The 19,385-nt window shown below is 43.6% G+C and overlaps 1 protein-coding gene across 1 annotated transcript in view; it reads left to right on the top strand.

Moving 5' to 3' along the window:
- The window catches only part of LOC308482492 (aldehyde oxidase-like), a 59,729-nt gene that overhangs the window by 31,155 nt on the left and 9,189 nt on the right, over positions 1-19,385 (top strand). The window contains exons 22-31 of the mRNA XM_081015600.1: positions 2,247-2,380; positions 4,953-5,040; positions 6,740-6,826; positions 8,225-8,416; positions 9,243-9,470; positions 10,980-11,075; positions 13,590-13,718; positions 15,683-15,757; positions 17,945-17,997; positions 19,148-19,262. Coding sequence (XP_080871726.1) covers positions 2,247-2,380; positions 4,953-5,040; positions 6,740-6,826; positions 8,225-8,416; positions 9,243-9,470; positions 10,980-11,075; positions 13,590-13,718; positions 15,683-15,757; positions 17,945-17,997; positions 19,148-19,262 — 1,197 coding nt within the window. The remainder of the gene's footprint in view (positions 1-2,246; positions 2,381-4,952; positions 5,041-6,739; positions 6,827-8,224; positions 8,417-9,242; positions 9,471-10,979; positions 11,076-13,589; positions 13,719-15,682; positions 15,758-17,944; positions 17,998-19,147; positions 19,263-19,385) is intronic.

The following is a 19,385-nucleotide window of genomic DNA, read 5'->3' on the forward strand; positions in this document are numbered from 1 at the left end:
CTTTATCTTTCATTTACTTATTTCCTCGACTTCCTCACACCTCCCTTTTTTGTATTCTAATTCAATTAACTGTTTCAGCAAATCCTTTCCCTCTTTCTCAAATTTTGTTCTATAATTCGTCTTAACACAATTTACCCTTAAATTTTTCACTTAAAAAACCCTAAAAATTTAGGACTTATTTAAACTTATCTCCTTATAACATTTCTACTAAAGCCGAATAATTTCATTCCAACATTTTCCTAAAGCTCAATAACTTTACAACGTTTCTTTAAATAAAATTTATAACTTTCTTCCAATCTTCATCCACCGTCTCTTCTTCCCGGTCTCGGGTTCTGTCAGTCCTTTCTGTTCATTCCCTCTAGTCCATCAACCTGGCGATCTTATATCCGAGGCTCTTAACTCTTCTCCATGTCCCTTCTGTGGATCTTCTTCAAATTTGTACTTGCCCTTTACTTTGTCATCTGTTGATCTTATTTTCCGTTTCTTTCCTTTAACACTGAGGAGTAGATCTCTGAGAGACTCCAACTTAACAATGTCTTTAACCCTTCTCGACAGATCCACCCATTCTCCATAATCAGCATTAAAATCCAAAGGAAGTTTCATAGCGTGCTTCAATGTCCCTCCAAGGTTAATGGTTCCCACAGCTCCAGTTTCTCCCTGGCCCAGGACCAAATCCCATAGGTCTGGACATCCCTGCGTTGGAAACCCACTTCCCATCTCCAATCCAGCTGGGACTCCATCTCTCCAAACATCACTCACTCCAGGCTCAGGCATCAGAAACAACAGCTTATAATCCTGCAAGGCCACAGCTCTCTCAACATATATTACTTGAGGTTCGACAACAACCTCCTTCTTTGTCTTCTCCTCAACTTGCCCTGTCAGTGCAAATTCCTGGGTCGATTCCTGACGGATTTCCGTATAAGTATTCACTGCTTGTCCAAAGTTGTCAGTTGCAATAAACATCAAATCCATCTTTGCATGTAGCTGCTCCAGCAAAGCACTTGTCCTGCACAAGGCAGACACTAAAGCTTCCTGTGTCGACATTCTTGTCCAAGGTCAAAAAATATATTTCTCACGATCCTTAATCTCTAATGCTGGCTAGTTTCCCAGGTCCACTCCAGCAGCAATTTCAAAGGCTCCCTCTAGGGGATACAATTTCCAATTGTATCCGTCTTTTTAGAAGCATATCCGGCAACAAAATTACCTTCTTTTTTCAACTGTTTTGTTCTTTTTAAGTACAAAGAGAAACATTGGAGTCAAAACGTTTCTCTTTCTTAACTATCTGTCAGCACACCTTTTGTTTTTGGTCAATGAACCTTCCCAATACGTCTATCTTTTGGCAGCCCGCTTCCGGGTTCAAGACAGTAGAAAATTATCTTTTTTTTACGCTCTCTCCTGCAGGCTTAAACAGTTCAAAATTTCCCCCCTCTTCTCCTGCTTCCAGGGGGGATTTAGTAGTTTGGACCGATGGAAGTTTAGTCCTTTACAAATAACTTTCTAGAGTTTAGCTTGCGATGTCTTTGCTTCAAACTATTTACAAAAGCAGAAAGGCGGACTTCCTGTTTAGACCTTCCCGCTTCGGTGCCAAATTATACAGTTTTATAATCCAATTTTCCATTCTACTCACAAGTAGTTGTTTAAAATCCAATTGTTCACAGGAAAAAGTCAGCGCTCTCCGGCAACGGCTGTGCAGCTTCACTCTGTAAAAATAGCGGTCGATTCAAAACACCGCGCCACTCACCCCCCTTCGCTTCGGGACCCCGAAAAAGGGTTTCCCCGCGAGTAGGGGAGGCACTCTTGGTGTCAGCCGAATCCCACGTTCCCAGGCTTCCTCCGCCTGGGATTTTTAAAGGGTCTCCGCCTTCGCTGCGGCGGCAAGACCCGATTTTCACGGAGCGGGTTCCTCTCGGTCAGAGGAACTCCGCCATTGCCGATGGTGCTAACCCGGAAGTCATGTGTGCTTTTTCAATCAATCAATCTTTATTACGGTCCAGAGACCCAACAAATTTGCAATTTGATTGAATTTGCATTTATAGCAAAGCTGGTGCCTTACCTGATTCTGCTAATGTTCAACCACTTTTGGAGAAGATTTAGGAGAAAAACAACAACCAGTCTCTGAAGTATTTCTGTTGGTCCAGTATTTAGAAAGGGGTTTTTTTTCCTTTTACTTTTTTAACCTATGTGTTATCCCGAATTTGAGACACCTCTGATTGTACCGGCATAATAAAATACTTGGTTTTGTGCAGGAAATGGTGGCCTCCTGTTTAGGCACCTCAAGCAATAGGATCATGTGTCATGTGAAACGAATCGGAGGGGCTTTTGGTGGAAAACTGTTGAAAACAAGTCTTCTGGCATGTGTTGTTGCTGTGGCAGCTAAGAAGTAAGTGTGTATGTGTGTGTATATATACGATAGCTCATGAAGTTGTCTGTCAAAGCAGTGGAATTGGAGGGGATGGGAAATTAAATAATGAATAAGGCGGGTGAAACATCCATCCCATTTTCAGATGCTAATTGGAACACAGTCAACAAGCTTTTAGAAATTGAACGTATCTATTTTGATACTTAAAGTAGTATTGGATGGATTTAAATGCCAGGAAGGAATTGTCATAAAACTCTTGGCAAATGTAGAGAAGGTATATATGGTTTGCCATACTGTGCTGAGACCAACAGAGCCGCTGTTGAGACAGTAGCATCGTGACTCATTGAAATAGAAAAAGACAGGATGTCTACTGTAGCCCAATGCAATGGGTTGTTGTGCAAGTGGTTCCTATCTCGAAGAAAGGCTGTGTTTTGGATACAAAGCCACCATTTCAGATTTTAGTGGCAAGAGATATATTTCACTGGTGCTGGACATCCTCATCTAAGGATAAAACTAAATTTCAAAAAACTGTGTATGTTAAGAGGTTTTGTTGTGATTACTTTTTTTGTACCTCATAAAATATAGCCGTGTTACCAAGGTGAGATCAATTGGCCTTATTCTTTTTTTAAATAAAGGGATTTATACTTTTTGCTGTAGCTGCTAACTACATAGGCCAGGGGTAGCCAGTGTGACGCCTTCCAGAGGTTTTGGGCTACCATTCCCATCACCATAAATGATAGTTAATGTTGGGATTTCACATTGCAAGCCTGTTCATGTTTACTGAGAAGGAAGCCACATTAAGGGACTGGGGCTTGCTCCCTGATTAAGTTTTTCATTTTATTAAAAAAATAACATACTTCTTCAGCTCATTTAATTTAAAGGTTTTGTCTCCTCTGGATTTCAGCCATGATAATAGCTATTCTCTGTGCGTGTGCGCTTGGTATGGGCGGGATCAGTACTGGAACTATTTCCTTAGATGGTAGCATGTGAATAAAATGCTGAAACATGCTCAAAGTTGGAAAGACAAGCATCCAAAGAATTACTGAAGCATTTATTTGCTGCATTTATATTCCACACCAGAAGCACTATAGAGTTCCTGGGGCAGTTTACAATTTTTAAAAAAATGCAGTGTCATACAATATGATAGGAACGTTGCCAAATTAAAAAGAACAGCACAATTAAAACAGCAACAGACTCCAGTGAATACAACCTCAAAGGAGCACAGTAGCTTAAAAGCACAACACTTAGCAGTCTAAAAAGTTAAGCACTTGAACACTCTAGGCTATAAAAACATGGTTTTCTTAGAGCGAAACTAGATGGAATGTTAGACACACTGTCTGTCGTGGGGTCCCCACACCCTTTTAAATAGCAGCTGGCAGGGAGTGAAGCTGCTATTTCTTCCCCGGAGGTGCAAATCTGTAAATATTAGCTAGGCTGGTGGTGGAAAAATCCATAGGGAAAGGGGTTAAGCCAAATCACCTCCACACACAATGGATGCTATCAAAAAGAAAAGGGACCTACAGATGGCAGCAGGCAGATCCACACCATACATTAAAAGCACATAAAGTGCCCATTTAAAGCGCTTGGCTCTCCCCCCCCCCAAAAGAATCCTGGGAGATGTAGTTTGCTAAGGGCCCTGAGAGTTGTAGCTCTGTGATGGGGAAACTTCATTTCCCAGGGTTCTTTGGTGAAAAACAAGTGCTTTAAATGTGTGTTGAACGTTCTTTAAATACAGTGGTACCTCGGGTTACAGACGCTTCAGGTTACGGACTCCGCTAACCCAGAAATAGTACCTCAGGTTAAGAACTTTGCTTCAGGATGAGAACAGAAATCGCGAGGTGGCGTGGCGGCAGCAGGCGGCCCCATTAGCTAAAGTGGTACCTCAGGTTAGGAACAGTTTCAGGTTAAGAACGGACCTCTGGAACAAATTAAGTTCATAACCCAAGGTACCACTGTATATGGTATGGCTCTGCCCAACATGTTTAACATCACAACTAGTTTGGTGATAGTATAGCTCCCTTCCCGTTTGATCCATTGCCTATAGTTCAAGTATATGGTAGTAGTTTATGTGGTAGCAGTTATTATGAACATGGAGCAGGGGTTTGGTTATTCTAGATGAATAAACATTGATCACATGTGTCTGTCTGCCATATGATGTGCAGGGCTCCTAAGAAAATGTTAAGCTACATTATCATAAAAGTAGGCATCAAAGGGGCGTTTTAGGCTTGGTTACATAAAATACTTTTTTTTTTTTGCAAACTTAGAAAATAAAACATGTTTCTCAAAGATCACAAATTACACTTTCACATCTGTGCAAAAAGTGCTGTCTCTCTCTCTCCCTGCTTCAGTTTCCATTCACAGCCACCACTGGTGTGAACAGCTTGTTTTGAACTTAAAGAGCTCTCTCCTTTTCCTTGCATCTTTCCTCTGATATCTCCCACATTCTACAGAAACCTGAAATCTGTTTGATGATTACATAAGTATTGCAGTGGCACTCATTGAGTTTTGCCGCCCGAGGCAGTAGTTTGAATTGCCTAGTAGGTTGGGGCAGCCCTCTTTGGCACTCTCTACTTAGCTATTTTTTTGTTTTCAGGACAGGCCATGCAGTTCGCTGTGTTCTAGACAGAAGCACTGACATGTTAATCACCGGAGGCCGTCACCCAACCATCGGCAAATATAAAGTAAGCAGCAGAATTAACCTGTGTGTCAGAATTTTTTCCTGCTTCTCATCTTGCAAATAAATGTGTACATAGAACAATGCACTTGCATCAATTGTGAATGCCACACATGTAGCATGGTACCTCAGAGGCTGAGTTGTGAAAGTAGAAAGTCACAGGCTCACATTACTAGAGGTCCTTCAGTCCTCTTCAAACTTTGTTGGCATTCTTCGTTGCACTCAAGGAACGCAGTTATGGGAAAGGTATCTATCCACATGTGTTCCCTCACACATTTGCAACATTCTTCTGCAAATAGCATCTCTCCCATGCAGGCAAGAAACTGCAAAGGCATGCTTGTCAGTTGCCTGGAGAAGGGACTGCACATGTACAAGCATAGTCACATTGGAGATGTGTGAAGTATCCAAACATGGCAGAGATTGACTCTGCTGCTGCTACATTCAGCTCACACATTCAGGAGCTCCCAGCAAGCCATTGTGTCTCAGTTTTTGAAATGGTATGATGAGGAGTATTCAAAGAGTGTTTGCAAAGAAGATAACTAAGACGTCTAGGTTTATTTGGTGGCTTCTATGAAGGGTTTCCATTCTGAAGGAAATCAGCCCTGATTGCTCACTGGAAGGACAGATCGTGAAGCTGAGGCTCCAATACTTTGGCCACCTCATGAGAAGAGAAGACTCCCTGGAAAAGACCCTGATGTTGGGAAAGATGGAGGACACAAGGAGAAGGGGACGACAGAGGATGAGATGGTTGGATAGTGTTCTCGAAGCTACCAGCATGAGTTTGACCAAACTGCAGGAGGCAGTGAAAGACAGAAGTGTCTGGCGTGCTCTGGTCCATGGGGTCACGAAGAGTCGGACACGACTAAACAACTAAACAACAACAACAACAACAATGAAGGGTTGGCAAAAGGCTGTTTCATATCTCATTCTTATCATCCAAATGCATTCAATGTATTTGAAGCACCCTGAACCTTATGAAGTGCTATGTAAATGCTTTAAATATTGCCCTATTTTAAAACATCATATTCCTCTTCTCACCTCTCAAAGCAACTTACAAAAGGATATACAGTGGTACCTCGGGTTACATACGCTTCAGGTTACATACGCTTCAGGTTACAGACTCCGCTAACCCAGAAATAGTACCTTGGGTTAAGAACTTTGCTTCAGGATGGGAACAGAAATCGTGCTCTGGCGGCGTGGCAGCAGCAGGAGGCCCCATTAGCTAAAGTGGTGCTTCAGGTTAAGAACAGTTTCAGGTTAAGAACGGACCTCCGGAACGAATTAAGTACTTAACCCAAGGTAGCACTGTAATTATAATGAAATGACTGGATCTGCCTGTGGTCAACATTGCAGTGAAAATAGGGAAAGATTTGGCCTCATCTTCTGTGTTTATTGCAGGGAAAGCTATCCTTTTAACTGAATGGTTGTTTGTACATACATAATTTTATTTGTATGCCGCCTTTCCACAGTTCAATCCATGCTCAAGGTGACTTACAACATGAAAAAATACATAACTACAAAACAACAAAAGTAAATCACAAGGTCTAAAATAAAGATACGAAAAAAGAACAGCAAGCCCCACTCAAAAACCCTGAACACCCCCTGCAAATACTATATTTTGCTGCAGTACCATTTAAATAATAGATAAGTGGAGAGTACCGGGCATTAAGCTCAAAGTAGCCTGTCCTTTCATTGATCCAATTTAGGTTGGCTTCATGAGTGATGGCAGAATCATGGCTTTGGATATCAATTTGTACTTGAATGGAGGCTGCACCACTGATGATTCTGTTCTGGTGAGTATGTTTTAACCGGAATGATTTTTCATGTTGTACAATAGGAAAATGAACAAAACACCACCTTCCTATGAGAACAGTGGGGGAAAGGGCAGCTCTTATGAGGATGAATGCAATTTACTTATGTAGGGTGATTTTTAAAAAGCCGCTGTTCCCCTAGTTACTGATATTACCCTTGCTGGTACCTTTCCCAGGAAAATCAGAGGCTCACTATGTCAGGTTCCTATTGGAAGACCGGACCAACGCTAGAACATTATCAGTGGCAAAGTTTTTATCAGTGGTTGCAAGAACCAATGATCCCTATCTTTAAGTCTGAACAAAATGCTTGTTTAACCTTGAGGTAGGCTGTCTGAATTGTGCATTGCTTTGTAACGATTTGTTGGGTCTCTGGACCATAATAAAGATTGATTAGTTGATTTACTTATGTAGGGTGATTTTTAAAAAGCCGCTGTTCCCCTAGTTACTATATGTTACAGTACATTATCACCCGTCCAGTTGCAGGAGTTCAGTTTACAATGTTTCAACAATGAAATCAGGTTAGATAAAACAAGAAAGGTCAACAATTAAATCCAAAACAAATATACACACACATACAAACCAGTGAAAATGTTCAACTTGCCCAACGGCTTTTTAATATAAATAAATGTATGGTATGGCATTCACCATAAATAACTGAGTGCAGACAGACTTGGGATATTTTGGCAATGTGCATTTTCCAGAATACACATTAGCTACAGCCACACACTACCTGATCTTCATAACAGAAGCTCCAGCATGCATACACCTGAAGGCATGTGGAGGGGCATGGCCCGAGACGTGTGCCATCATTGGGGCATGGCTGGTGCGGTCCGGTTCTCTCCCTACCCCCCATTTGTGAAAAGAGGCTAGTGTTAATAGGCCAGGGGAAGCCAACACGGTGCCCTCCACATTCTGTTGGGCTACAACTCCCATTGGCCCCAGCCTTGTGGTAAACACTCGGAGATGGTGGGTGTTGCAACCAAACAACCTCTGGGGAGCAACACGTTGGCTCCATTTAGCAATAGGCATTAGCTTTGATTTGCTTCAGTTGATTGTGGCACATGGAATCTGAACCTTAGCTTCTTTCTTGCCTGTTTGATCCCATTTTCATTTCTGTGCGTTGTATTCAGTCCTTTTAACCTCTGCTCAACTTGTTTCAGCAAGAGACCTAGTAGCAGCACAGCACTAACCATCCCAGCTTTTCAGTGTTCTCCTTGCCAAAACAATAATGGAGGCAACAGCTTCAGGAGTTCCTGGAGAGGGGAGTGGGAGTGGTTAATGCCAGTATTAGAAGAAGGTCATCCTATGTTGCGAACGGCCCAGTGTTCTCTCATATTGTTGTTATTCTCATGCTCAGCTGTTAATGTTCCCCTAATGAAGGTTTCGGAGATAATGCTGCTGAAACTGAATAATTCTTACAAGATTCCCAATATCCGAGCTCATGCCCGCGCTTGCAAGACAAACATGCCACCCAACACTGCTTTCCGTGGCTTCGGCTTCCCACAAGGAGGACTCATTACAGAAGCCTGGATAACGCGCGTTGCAGCCAGATGTGGATTATTACCAGAGGAGGTAGATTGGGGGCGGGGAGAAAGAGAAACTGCATGCCTATGGTTCTGAAATTTTAAGAGTGAATGAAAAAGTGCACCTGGTTGCAAAGGGCATTCTGGGAAGAGGTGTGAGAGTGAAGGCTGGGTGTAAGTAGCTTATGCACTCCCAGAAAGAAGAGACCCGAGTACACAGAGGAAATCTTTTTGAGGAGAAAGTGTTAACTTTTGAAGATTTCAGATAAACCAGGGACTGCAAGATACTTTTCACAGGACTTTTGCGAGACTGAACTTTCAGAAAGCCTATCAGAAAGGAGTGTTAGGCTGAGAGAAATGTAGCTGCGTCAGTAGGAGATAAGAACTTGGCATCTAACATTGGTTTCAGTACCATGAATAGTTTAATTGCCCTCTTGCTTTCTAGTGGTGGGCAGGCTATCAACTCCCTGCTCCCCACTTTTGGGACCCTTTCAGCTGTAATGTAGCATAAGAAACGGGCTTGTTTGGTTTCTGTATTAATAAGACCTAGATGAAACCCACTTTGAAAAGTTTGCTTTCTCAAATATATTGATCCTGGTCATATAATTAAGTACCCTTGTGTGACTGAATCCTGTTGTTGAGGTGTCCTGAATATTATTGTTACTTGCTTGTATTGATGCTAGCATTAATAATACTTTATGATCTGGTAATAGTTCAAATGTGGATGTGTGTGTAAAATATAAATAGGCCCAATTCTACCTCTAGGCTGAGAAAAATCTATATAAGGTTTGGCTTTGGGTAAATGCATCTTAACTCCCAAAGCTCGTTATGAATGTGGCACCATATTGCAGTTTGTTGAGATACTTGTCTTCCAGATTAGAGAAATAAATATGTACAAAGAAACCGGACAGACAGCTTATAAACAAGAGCTCAAGCCAGAGAACCTCCTCAGATGCTGGGACGAATGCATGGAGAAGTCTATGTATCACACCAGGAAAGAAGCTGTGAATAAATTCAATAAGGAAAATTACTGGAAGAAAAAGGGGATTGCCATTATTCCCATGACGTTCCCTGTTGGATTTGGCTTACGCTCCCTAGGTCAGGTCAGTTTCTCTGGACACTGTACAAGAAGACAAGCATTGGTCACCTGCCTTTCTTGTTTTTAATTTTATTATTATTATTGGCTGTTTTCTGTTTCGTTTTTGAAAAGTGCTCCCTTTCACTGCAGTTCCCACTTGCATGCCCCTTGCCACACAACTTGAAATCTGAGCTACCTTCCCTTACAAGGGCAGACATGCTCCTGATAGGTGTGCCATGGTTGGCAGCAGCATCAGTTGTAATCCTTTACTGCGCTTTGACTGTAGGAGGGCAATACATGGGAATGGTTTTTATTCATGCCGTCTCCTTTGCAGCTTTCAGTGGTGTATTCTCAAGTTACGACTGACCCCCAAGCAGGCATGGAATTCCCACTAAGCACCATTCTTCCCCCACTGCAACCTTGACTTTCCTATCATCATCATCATCATCATCATCATCATCATCATCCTTGCACTGCTGGTGAACCATCAACATGGCAGTTTTACTAGCACTGTGTACCACCAGCAGAACAGCAACACCGTGCTCAAGACTGCCCTGAGACATTTTGCTGTCCACGAGGACAGTGCATTTCCAATTCCACATACAGAAATTTGGCAGTGGAAGGTCACTTCAGCACTTCTGAGCAGGCAATGCCCACCACCACACGTGAGGACAGCAGACTGGCTTAGGGGTGCAGGCCAGGCTGCGTGTATCTCTGTACCACTTCTCCCTACCACCCCAGCATCTGCTTGCCTGGGGCAGCTGTTTTCCTCTGCTTAATGCAAGGATGGGGAAATAATTTTTAGCCCTTCTGTCAACCTTCACGGGTGAAGAGGGCCAAAGGCAGAAGCTGACAGAGCAACAAGTGTGAATTTCATCTTTGGACCATTGGCTAGTTTCTACACACCCTTTTCTATCTTCCAAACGAGCAACAGCCAGCGTGGTGTAGTGGTTAAGAGCAGTGGACTCGTAATCTGGTGAACCGGGTTTGATTCCCTGCTCCTCCACCTGCAGCTGCTGGGTGACCTTGGGCTAGTCACACTTCTCTGAAGTCTCTCAGCCTCACTCACCTCACAGAGTGTTTGTTGTGGGAGAGGAAGGGAAAGGAGATTGTTAGCCGCTTTGAGACTACTTAAGGTAGTGATAAAGCGGGGAGGTATCAATCCAAATCCAAACTCTTCTTATCAGTATTCAAGTGCATATTACATCAAGGGAGAAGCACTCGTGGAGGGTGTGAAACATGGACGACTAGGGACTTGTGTTTGGAGAGTGGGAGTGGCTTGGGAAGAGTCAGGGCAAGTCCTGGAGGCTTGCATTTGGCTCCTTGGCCCGAGGTTGCCAATCCCTGACCTAATAATAGGGCTAACACTAGTGCAGCAGATTGTAGCAGCAATCCTAACCTTTCACTGCAGAGCGTCTCTTTAAAATATATATAACTCTTCACTTTTAGATTGATAAAGACAGCCCAACTGAAAACATTTCTGCTCATTTCATGCAGAGTGCAGAGCCAAACTGTGTGTTCTTATTTTATGCAGGCCGCTGCTCTGGTTCATTTGTATACCGATGGGTCCGTGCTTCTGACTTACGGTGGTGTAGAAATGGGGCAAGGGCTCCACACCAAAATGATCCAGGTACTAGGAATTGCTTATCTCTTGCTTATGTGTGTGAATAACAAATTGCTCTCATGAGATTTTCTGCTGATTGACATCTTTAATTTCCTGCTTTAAAAAGATGGCAGCAATCCATGTTACTTCCTGGCATGTATTTATTACAGTGGTGCCCCGCAAGACGAATGCCTCGCAAGACGGAAAACCCGCTAGACGAAAGGGTTTTCCGTTTTGGAGGTGCTTCGCAAAACGAATTTCCTATGGGCTTGCTTCGCAAGACGAAAATGTCTTGCGAGTTCCTGCGGGGTTTTTTTCCTCCCCCCCCCTTTTTCCCAAGCCGCTAAGCCGCTTATCAGCTGATCTGCTAAGCCGCTAAGCCGCTTAACAGCTGATCGCTAAGCCGCTTAACAGCTGATCCGTTAAGCCACTAAGCCGCTTATCAGCTGATCCGCTAAGCTGCTTAACAGCTGATCCGTTAAGCCACTAAGCCGCTTATCAGCTGATCCGCTAAGCCCGCTAAGCAGCTAATAGCGCTAATCCGCTAAACCGCTAATGGGCTTGCTTCGCAAGACGAAAAAAACCGCAAGACGAAGAGACTCCCAGAACGGATTCTTTTCGTCTTGCGAGGCACCACTGTAGTTTCAGTGAAGTTATGCCAGATGAAATATAGTGGTCTGATCTCAAGATAAGGGTAATTACAAACCCCAGTTTTAATTGAGGACTCAACCCCCTGTGGTTTCCAGGAACTGGAAGCATTACTGCCTCTAGCTGTGGCTAATAATGACTGCTCCCCACTTCAAATGGGGGGCACTTTTTGCGTGGCCGCGTGCAGCCCCCTGATCCCACACGATTCCGGCAATTCGGCCTGGTTTCACCTCCCCGAGCTGGATACCTGGAGGTTCCCGCCCCACCTCAGACAGTAAACCAATCCCAGCTGGGGAGGTGTTGCCAGGGGAGTCGACCAGGTAGGGTTGGGACCGCCCTGCACACACAATAGAGGGTGGAACTTACCTGGGAGTCCTCAGTCCCCTGCCCTCCCTCAGTTTATGCCTTCATTTTGCAGGTTAACATCTTCTTTACAGGTATGCGGGCGCTGCTACGGTCATTGATGGTTGCTGTTGAAGGATCAGGAAGGAATTTCCCTGCATTGGCAGGTTTTGCCTTCCCCATAGCAAAGTGTCACAACTTTGGCAGTTTCAGGCCTTGGGCGGAATCCTTTAGTCTATCTTCCCTAAATTGGGGGGGGGCGTGAAGCGGTGACCCATGCCCCCCCTGTGGCGGTGATCCCAGGGTTCCCCATTAAAGGGGTTGTTTTTGGGGGAGTCACTGGCCGTACGCTGATAGGTTGTCAGTGCTCTCCCCTGCTTTGCAGCGAAATGGGGGGTGGGCTCTCTGCTTAAACATACATTCTCCAGAGCCAGCCCAATCCCCACACTGTTTGGACATCCCTGATGTTCCCCAGATCCCCGGCTGGCAACTGGGAGGGATGGTGGAGTGTGGTGGAGTCTCCTTTTTTGGAGGTCTTTAAGCAGAGGCTTGACAACCATATGTCAGGAGTGCTCTGATGGTGTTTCCTGCTTGGCAGGGGGTTGGACTCGATGGCCCTTGTGGTCTCTTCCAACTCTATGATTCTGTGATTCTAAATGCCCAATGCCTAAGCCAAGGTCTCCCTACACCTGAAAGTTTAATAAAGTTGTGGCCAATTTTAATCCCATAACACATCATGAGTCATTATTCCACCCGGGGGGCGCCTGGGGTCGGGGGGGGGTCTCCGCCTGGCCACGCAATACTGCCTTTTATTTGTAGTTGGGAAACCACATTGGGAACAATGAGCTAGTTATGCTTGAAGAAAAGATGGACAAACCTGGCTGTTTCTGGTCCGCATTACTTTCATGCTTTTAGCCATAATTTAATTCTGCTTCAACATTAATCTGCATTGGGGCAATAAGGTTAGTCAGAGAAGATGGTGCCAAGATGTGAAAGTTGGTGAACACTCCCTTAACTGTCTGCAGCATTAAAAGAGGAGCAAAAAAACCAACCCGTCCTGACATCTTTTCACCTACCTTCAGCGTTACTCTAGTTAATATGCAAGCAGATTAAATAGTTATCAGTTCCTGATACATGTACACGATAAAATAGGCTCTGGCTTCTTTGTATGGTCTATATACAGTAGACATTGTGGAGGAGCTAAACCTTAATCTGATTTCTCCAGCTATACCCCCTCCATGACCCATGGGAGTATAGTTCCATACAGAATTCAGCTGCTGAAAGTGAAGCAGAACTGTGAGGTGTAACAAGCAGAACTGTGAGGTGTAACCCTTTTGTGTGTATGTGTAAAGGTCTAGGCCAGGCTTCCTCAACCTCGGCCCTCCAGATGTTTCGAGACTACAATTCCCATCATACCTGACCACTGGTCCTGGTAGCTAGGGATCAAAGGAGTTGTAGGCCTAAAACATTTGGTGGGCCAAAGTCGAGGAAGCCTGGTCTAGGTTGCTGTACTTAAAACAGAATATTGTACGTATTCCTTTCTCATTCTAGGTTGCAAGCCGAGAATTAAAGATGCCAATGTCAAATATTCACTTCTGTGAAACAAGTACGCAGACAGTCCCGAATGCATGTGCTTCAGTTGGATCAATGGGAACGGATGTCAATGGAATGGCAGTGAAGGTAAAATAAGATATTAATCTTCTAGTTAGTGCAAAATTCCAAGGTTCCAGCTTCTTGAAAGATATTCATAGGAGCTTACTTCTGGTAGATGATGATGAAATGTATTGATTTTTTTTGAAAGACTTTCATACTAAGTGCACAGAAACGCTCAGAAGAAAGCACCACTGACTTCTTGAACACAGGTGCCTGATTGTGTTTTAGGATTGCAACCTTATAACGTATAAACGTATAAACTATAATAATAATAATAATAATAATTTATATATACCCCGCCAATCTGACTGGGTTTCTGAAGGGAAGTTTTCTTTCTGCAGTTCTCTTACTGCACATAACTGTGGCATTGTGGGAAAGTCTTGCTTTTAGAACTATTGTTTCTTTTCTCTTGCATTCTGGGAAGTCTCGCTTCTGCTTCTGCACATACTGTTCCGAACACACCAAGTCAAACAAACCCAGACATTCTCTCATTCTTCAGTTCATTTCAAGTTCATGAACAAAACAATATGGTCTGTTCTTAATGCATAGCTGACCACATCTACGGAACTTCATTATTATACTCTTTCATGTTATGATCAATCATTAGTAATTGTTTTAGTCATGTTATATTAATCTTTAGTTATAATTTAATTAGGAGGATTCATGCCTGTCTAGTTCTAGCTCCATTTCTCATCCTTTGATCTATCAATGATAAATGGACATATGTTATTCCCGCCTTGTACCTATGTTAACCAATCAGCAACAAGATGCTTTGTGTTTGTATCAACCAATCAGCCACAAGCACACCTGTGGCAATGTTTGTAATATTCAATAAAAGAGAGTTCCCGGGGCTTGCCCCGGCAGACGCCTCTCATATGACACCTACCACTCGTCTGTCGTGATTTCAACCCAACAGGTTTCCACAGCCACTCTGGGTGGCTCCCAACCGAATATTAAAAACACAGTACTGCATTAAACATTAAAAACTTCCCTAAACAGGGTTGCCTTCAGATGTCTTTTAAAAGTAAGATAGTTGCTTATTGCCTTGATATCTGCTGGGAGGGCATTCCACAGGGCAGGCGCCACTACCGAGAAGGCCCTCTGCCTGGTTCTCTGTAACCTCACTTCTCGCAGCAAGGGACCCAGCAGAAGGCCCTCGGCGCTGGACCTCAGTGTCCGGGCTGAACAATGGGGGTGGAGACGCTCCTTCAGGAGCTGAGTCCTACTTTCTCTTATTCCCCATACCTTGAGCAACATTGTGTTTTGCAGAGAAGATACATGCTGAGATGGAAAGTGCTGGGAGTTTCATAGATTCATAGAATTGTAAAGTTGGAAGGGATCATGAGGGTCATCTAGTCCAACCCACTGCAATGCAATAATCTTTCACCCAATGTGGGGGTCGAACCCATGACCCTGAGGTTAAGAGTCTCATGCTCTATCCTGCAATGGCTTTCAGACAGCTAGGTGGGAATGTACGAATCACAGGAACAGCATAGGAAACTGCCATATACCAAGTAAGACATTTGGCCCATTTAACTTAGTTTTGTCTACACTGACCGGGAGTGGTTCTCCAGTTTTTCAGGCAAGGCTCTTTATCAGGCTTACCTGGCAATGCCAGGGATTGAACCTGTGATGTTCTGCATGCGAAGCAGATACTCCGCCACTGAGCTATGGTCCTTACCTGGTGAGCTACAGCGCAGAGCATGCAACATCTGGTTAGTGCAAATTTGCCCAATTGGTTGCAGTACAGAAGAAGCCTTAATGAGGTTTAACTGATGCCCTTCCCCTTCTGGGTTGCAAAATTTAAGCTGCTCAGAACTGAATGTGAAGGCTCTTGATTTTTTGTTGAAATAACCTCTTGGCGATGCCATAGGCTAGTGTTTAATGACTCCTGTGGTGTGAGCAACAACGCAGAAGTATGGCAAAAACAGAACCCTTCAAATGTCTTACATAGAATTTTTTCTTCTTTGTGCTCCTCCCAATGTCATCAGGATGCCTGCCAGACCCTCCGGAAACATCTTGAGCCCATCATTAGACAGAACCCTAAGGGCACATGGAAAGAGTGGGTAAGAGTAGTTCTGTGGTTTCCATGGATTACCTTTTATATGGAAATTCCCAGGGCACATTTTATGTTTTCTTACTCCCTTCAGATCAGAAAGCATCAATTTCTTGCAGCACGGCCAATTATAGTGCTGCTGCATGTAAAACTTTAGCAACTTGTAATTTTGCTCTCTATTCCTGGTATTCTATAGGATGATATATTTACTAGTAATTTTGGTATTGTCAGTCTTTACTTTGTTTTGTTGGGGGTCATTTTATATATTTGGACATTTCTATTTTGACCACTGGCTATTGACCATAACAAAGGGATTGATTGACTTACAGCAATTAAATAAGAAGCACCACAACAGACATTTGACTTGTATTAAATGTTATATGACTTTAGAGCCAAGGCATAACCTCTTGTTTTAACTTGCCTAGCTTACTGCAACATGATTAAAGAAAGAAAATGGAATATGAAGAATTTGTGTTTATGCAGGACTTTACCCCTGCCTTTGGCAAGTTTCTTCATTCAGATTTGTTATTCACACTTTTATAAATGGGCTTGTTTTCTTTTCCACTGTCCCTTAAATTAATGCACTTAGTGCAGAGGAGAGGAATCTTTTTCACACCAAGAACTGCTTTCCCCTGTGGGAAGTGGTGTGCACAGCAATTGATGTGACTCTTACCTTTGTAAAGGAAACAACATTGCAGCTGCACAAAAGTCACAGATTTCTGCATCCCCTCCCACCGTTCTGCATGCACAGTTCTCCGTACTTCATCTAGGCAAGCACAGGGTGTTACCACAGCTGAAGGACACATTCCAGGGGGGATATTAGTCTACGGTTTGAGTGGACAAATTAACATTTAAATTAAGAGCAGTGAGGAGGTGAAATGAAGTGCCATATTTTTCGCTCTATAGGACGCACCTGACCATAGGACGTACCTTGTTTTAGAGGGGCAGAACAATAAAAAAAATTATCCTCCTCTCTGCTCAGCACCCCTTCAGCGAAGCGGCAGGAGAAACGGAGCCCCTTCCATTTCTCCTCCCGCTTCACTGAAGGGGCGCCCCACAGCTCTCCCTCTCTGCTGAAGCTGGGAGAGTCTTACTCTCCCGGCTTCAGCAAAAGGAACCGGAAGCCTTCGGAGCGCAGCACGAGTTCCCACTGCGCTCCAAAGGCTTCAGGGATAGCCACCTGAAGCCTTTGGAGTGCAGCGGAAACTCGTGCTGCGGCTATCCCTGAAGCCTGGAGAGCGAGAGGGGTCAGTGTGCACTGACCCCTCTCGCTCTCCAGGCTTCAGCGAAAGCAACGCATAGCCTCCGGAGCGCGGAGGGAGTGCTCCCTCTGCGCTTCGGAGGCTTCGCGTTGCTATCGCTGAAGCCAAGGAGCCTGCATTCGCTCCATAGGACGCACACACATTTCCCCTTAATTTTTGGAGGGGAAAAAGTGTGTCCTATAGAGCGAAAAATACGGTACTGTAGACGCATTTCCAGAAGCTTTATGGTGCACACCGCTATGTAGAAAGCAACTTTTTCCACCACCAGGTGCTTCTCTTTTGCTGGAGGAAAATATACGGCTACTAAGAATCAGGTACAATTTGACTCTTAACTAAGCTAATAAACCTGTGTGTGGTGCTAGTGAGAGCTCATGTACTGGGACGCCTCTCCATAGAAAAAACAACTGCTTGCAACTATCATGTCAGGAAGAAGGCTAGGCCAAACTTCTCCCTGAAACACTAGTTTTCTGGATGGATGGGATTGTTTTATTTGGAGGAGTATTCAGCTACCTGAGCTCCTACCAGCAGTCTTACATCCTCAGTGAAAGCCTCATTTCCACAGTTCTCATATGTGCAACATTCCATTTCAGTCAACTGGAAATACAATTTTTTCCGATTATATTTTAAGTTTCAACATTTTTAACATATACAATCAAAACACAATTTTGTCTTTTCTTTTTGTTGATTTCCCACCCCATTTTCCATGGAGTTCTTTCTCCCCTTCTGCTGCCCCCTATATTCTATCTATTAAATCATAACCACAATATTATTGCCTGATTACTTCTGTTACTCATAGCTCAAATCCTGCCCATGAGTTGATCGTCTAGCTGGAAATATTAATAGGAATGTCTTGGTTTTAGCATGGCCATGGTATCTTTTTTTATACAAGATTGCTTTTTGAAGGAATAAACTTACTATGCTTGCTTGTTTTACAGGCCAAAGAAGCTTTTGAGCAGAGTATCAATCTGTCAGCTATAGGTTACTTCAGGTACTAGATATTAACTCATGACTTCAAGAAGTGACTGTCAAAAGAGAATTACTGTAATGACTTGCATAACAAGGTAGCTACTGCAGGGATCATGAATGACTTGAGCTGATGCTTTTAGTAGTTGCATATACTGCTTAGACATAAGCATACAGAGAAAAGGGCATGTCATGTCTAGTCTTGTACACGAAGGTCCTGAAGGAGAATGTTAGCAGCAGAGTGAAAGATACACGACTGTGGCCTGCTGTTTTGCACTCTATAATGAACCATGCACACTGATGGCACTAAATATTTCAGGGAGGATCCAGAGGATTCTTCTGTGAGTGAAAGGCACTAAGATCCAGCAGATCGTCCTGCTGGAGAAAGATGCATTTTTTTAACCAGTTGGAGAAAGAGGAAGGCTGCCCTGTGCTGTTTCTCAAATGGTTCCAGAGACACTCCCAACTCTCCAGAGCAACTTTTCAGGCAAAACTCACCTGTTCTCCCCCTCCCCACCCCACCTCATGGGCTTTCTCATGATCTGCATTCTGCTCACAGTAACTTTGGATCCAACCCACTGATCAAGTGGAAGGAATTATTGGTTGCATTCAGAAATTTGTACATTTGGTTAAAAGTGCTGTCAGTGAGTCTGGAGGGGTTTTTTTATGTTTCTGTAAAGGAAAAGTCTTTCCGAATCAGAGAACTTAAGTCAGCGCTGCATTCTGACTGCATCAAGGGAGAATATAATGTGGCAATGATGAGTAGTAGATGATACAGCTTTAAATGAGGAAAAGTCAAATCCATAGATCTATTATTAATGGGTATTAGCCATATATAATATTGACTGGCTTTGGGGGTGAAGAATGTCGGGGGCTTTTACCTACATCTCCTGTTGGTGGGCTTCCTGGAGGCCTGGCCACTTCCAGAATGCTGAATTAGATGAACATTTGATCTGATCAGCAGGCCTGCTGCTATGTTCTTAAACAACATGATGCATTATCAGAGCAAATCTCACATAGCTCCACTGTCATGACTCATTGTACCAACTGAGGGTCCAGCACATCATTGTGATTGTGAGGCTCTTTATTGCTATTTCCCCCCTTGTCTCTTTTATTGTTGTTCCCATGCCTGCAAGCATCCCTTACTCCCCAACATCCTTTGTTGCTTCTTGCAGAGGTTATGAAGCAAACATGGACTGGGAGAAAGGGGAAGGCCACCCATTTGAATATTTTGTTTTTGGAGCTGCCTGTGCAGAGGTTGAAATAGACTGTCTGACTGGAGACCACAAGGTAAACTGTCAGGTGTCACTTACAGCTAGTGCAAAAAGCACAGCCAAGTTCCTGTGTAACTAATGAAAGGCTCTTGTGTTTTCTTTGTCGTATTCAGTCTAAACAGTTGTTTGCAGTGGACAG

The sequence above is a fragment of the Podarcis pityusensis genome (genome assembly GCF_964106645.2).
Source record: "Podarcis pityusensis genome assembly, chromosome: 1".
In the NCBI taxonomy this organism is placed as follows: Eukaryota; Metazoa; Chordata; class Lepidosauria; order Squamata; family Lacertidae; genus Podarcis; species Podarcis pityusensis.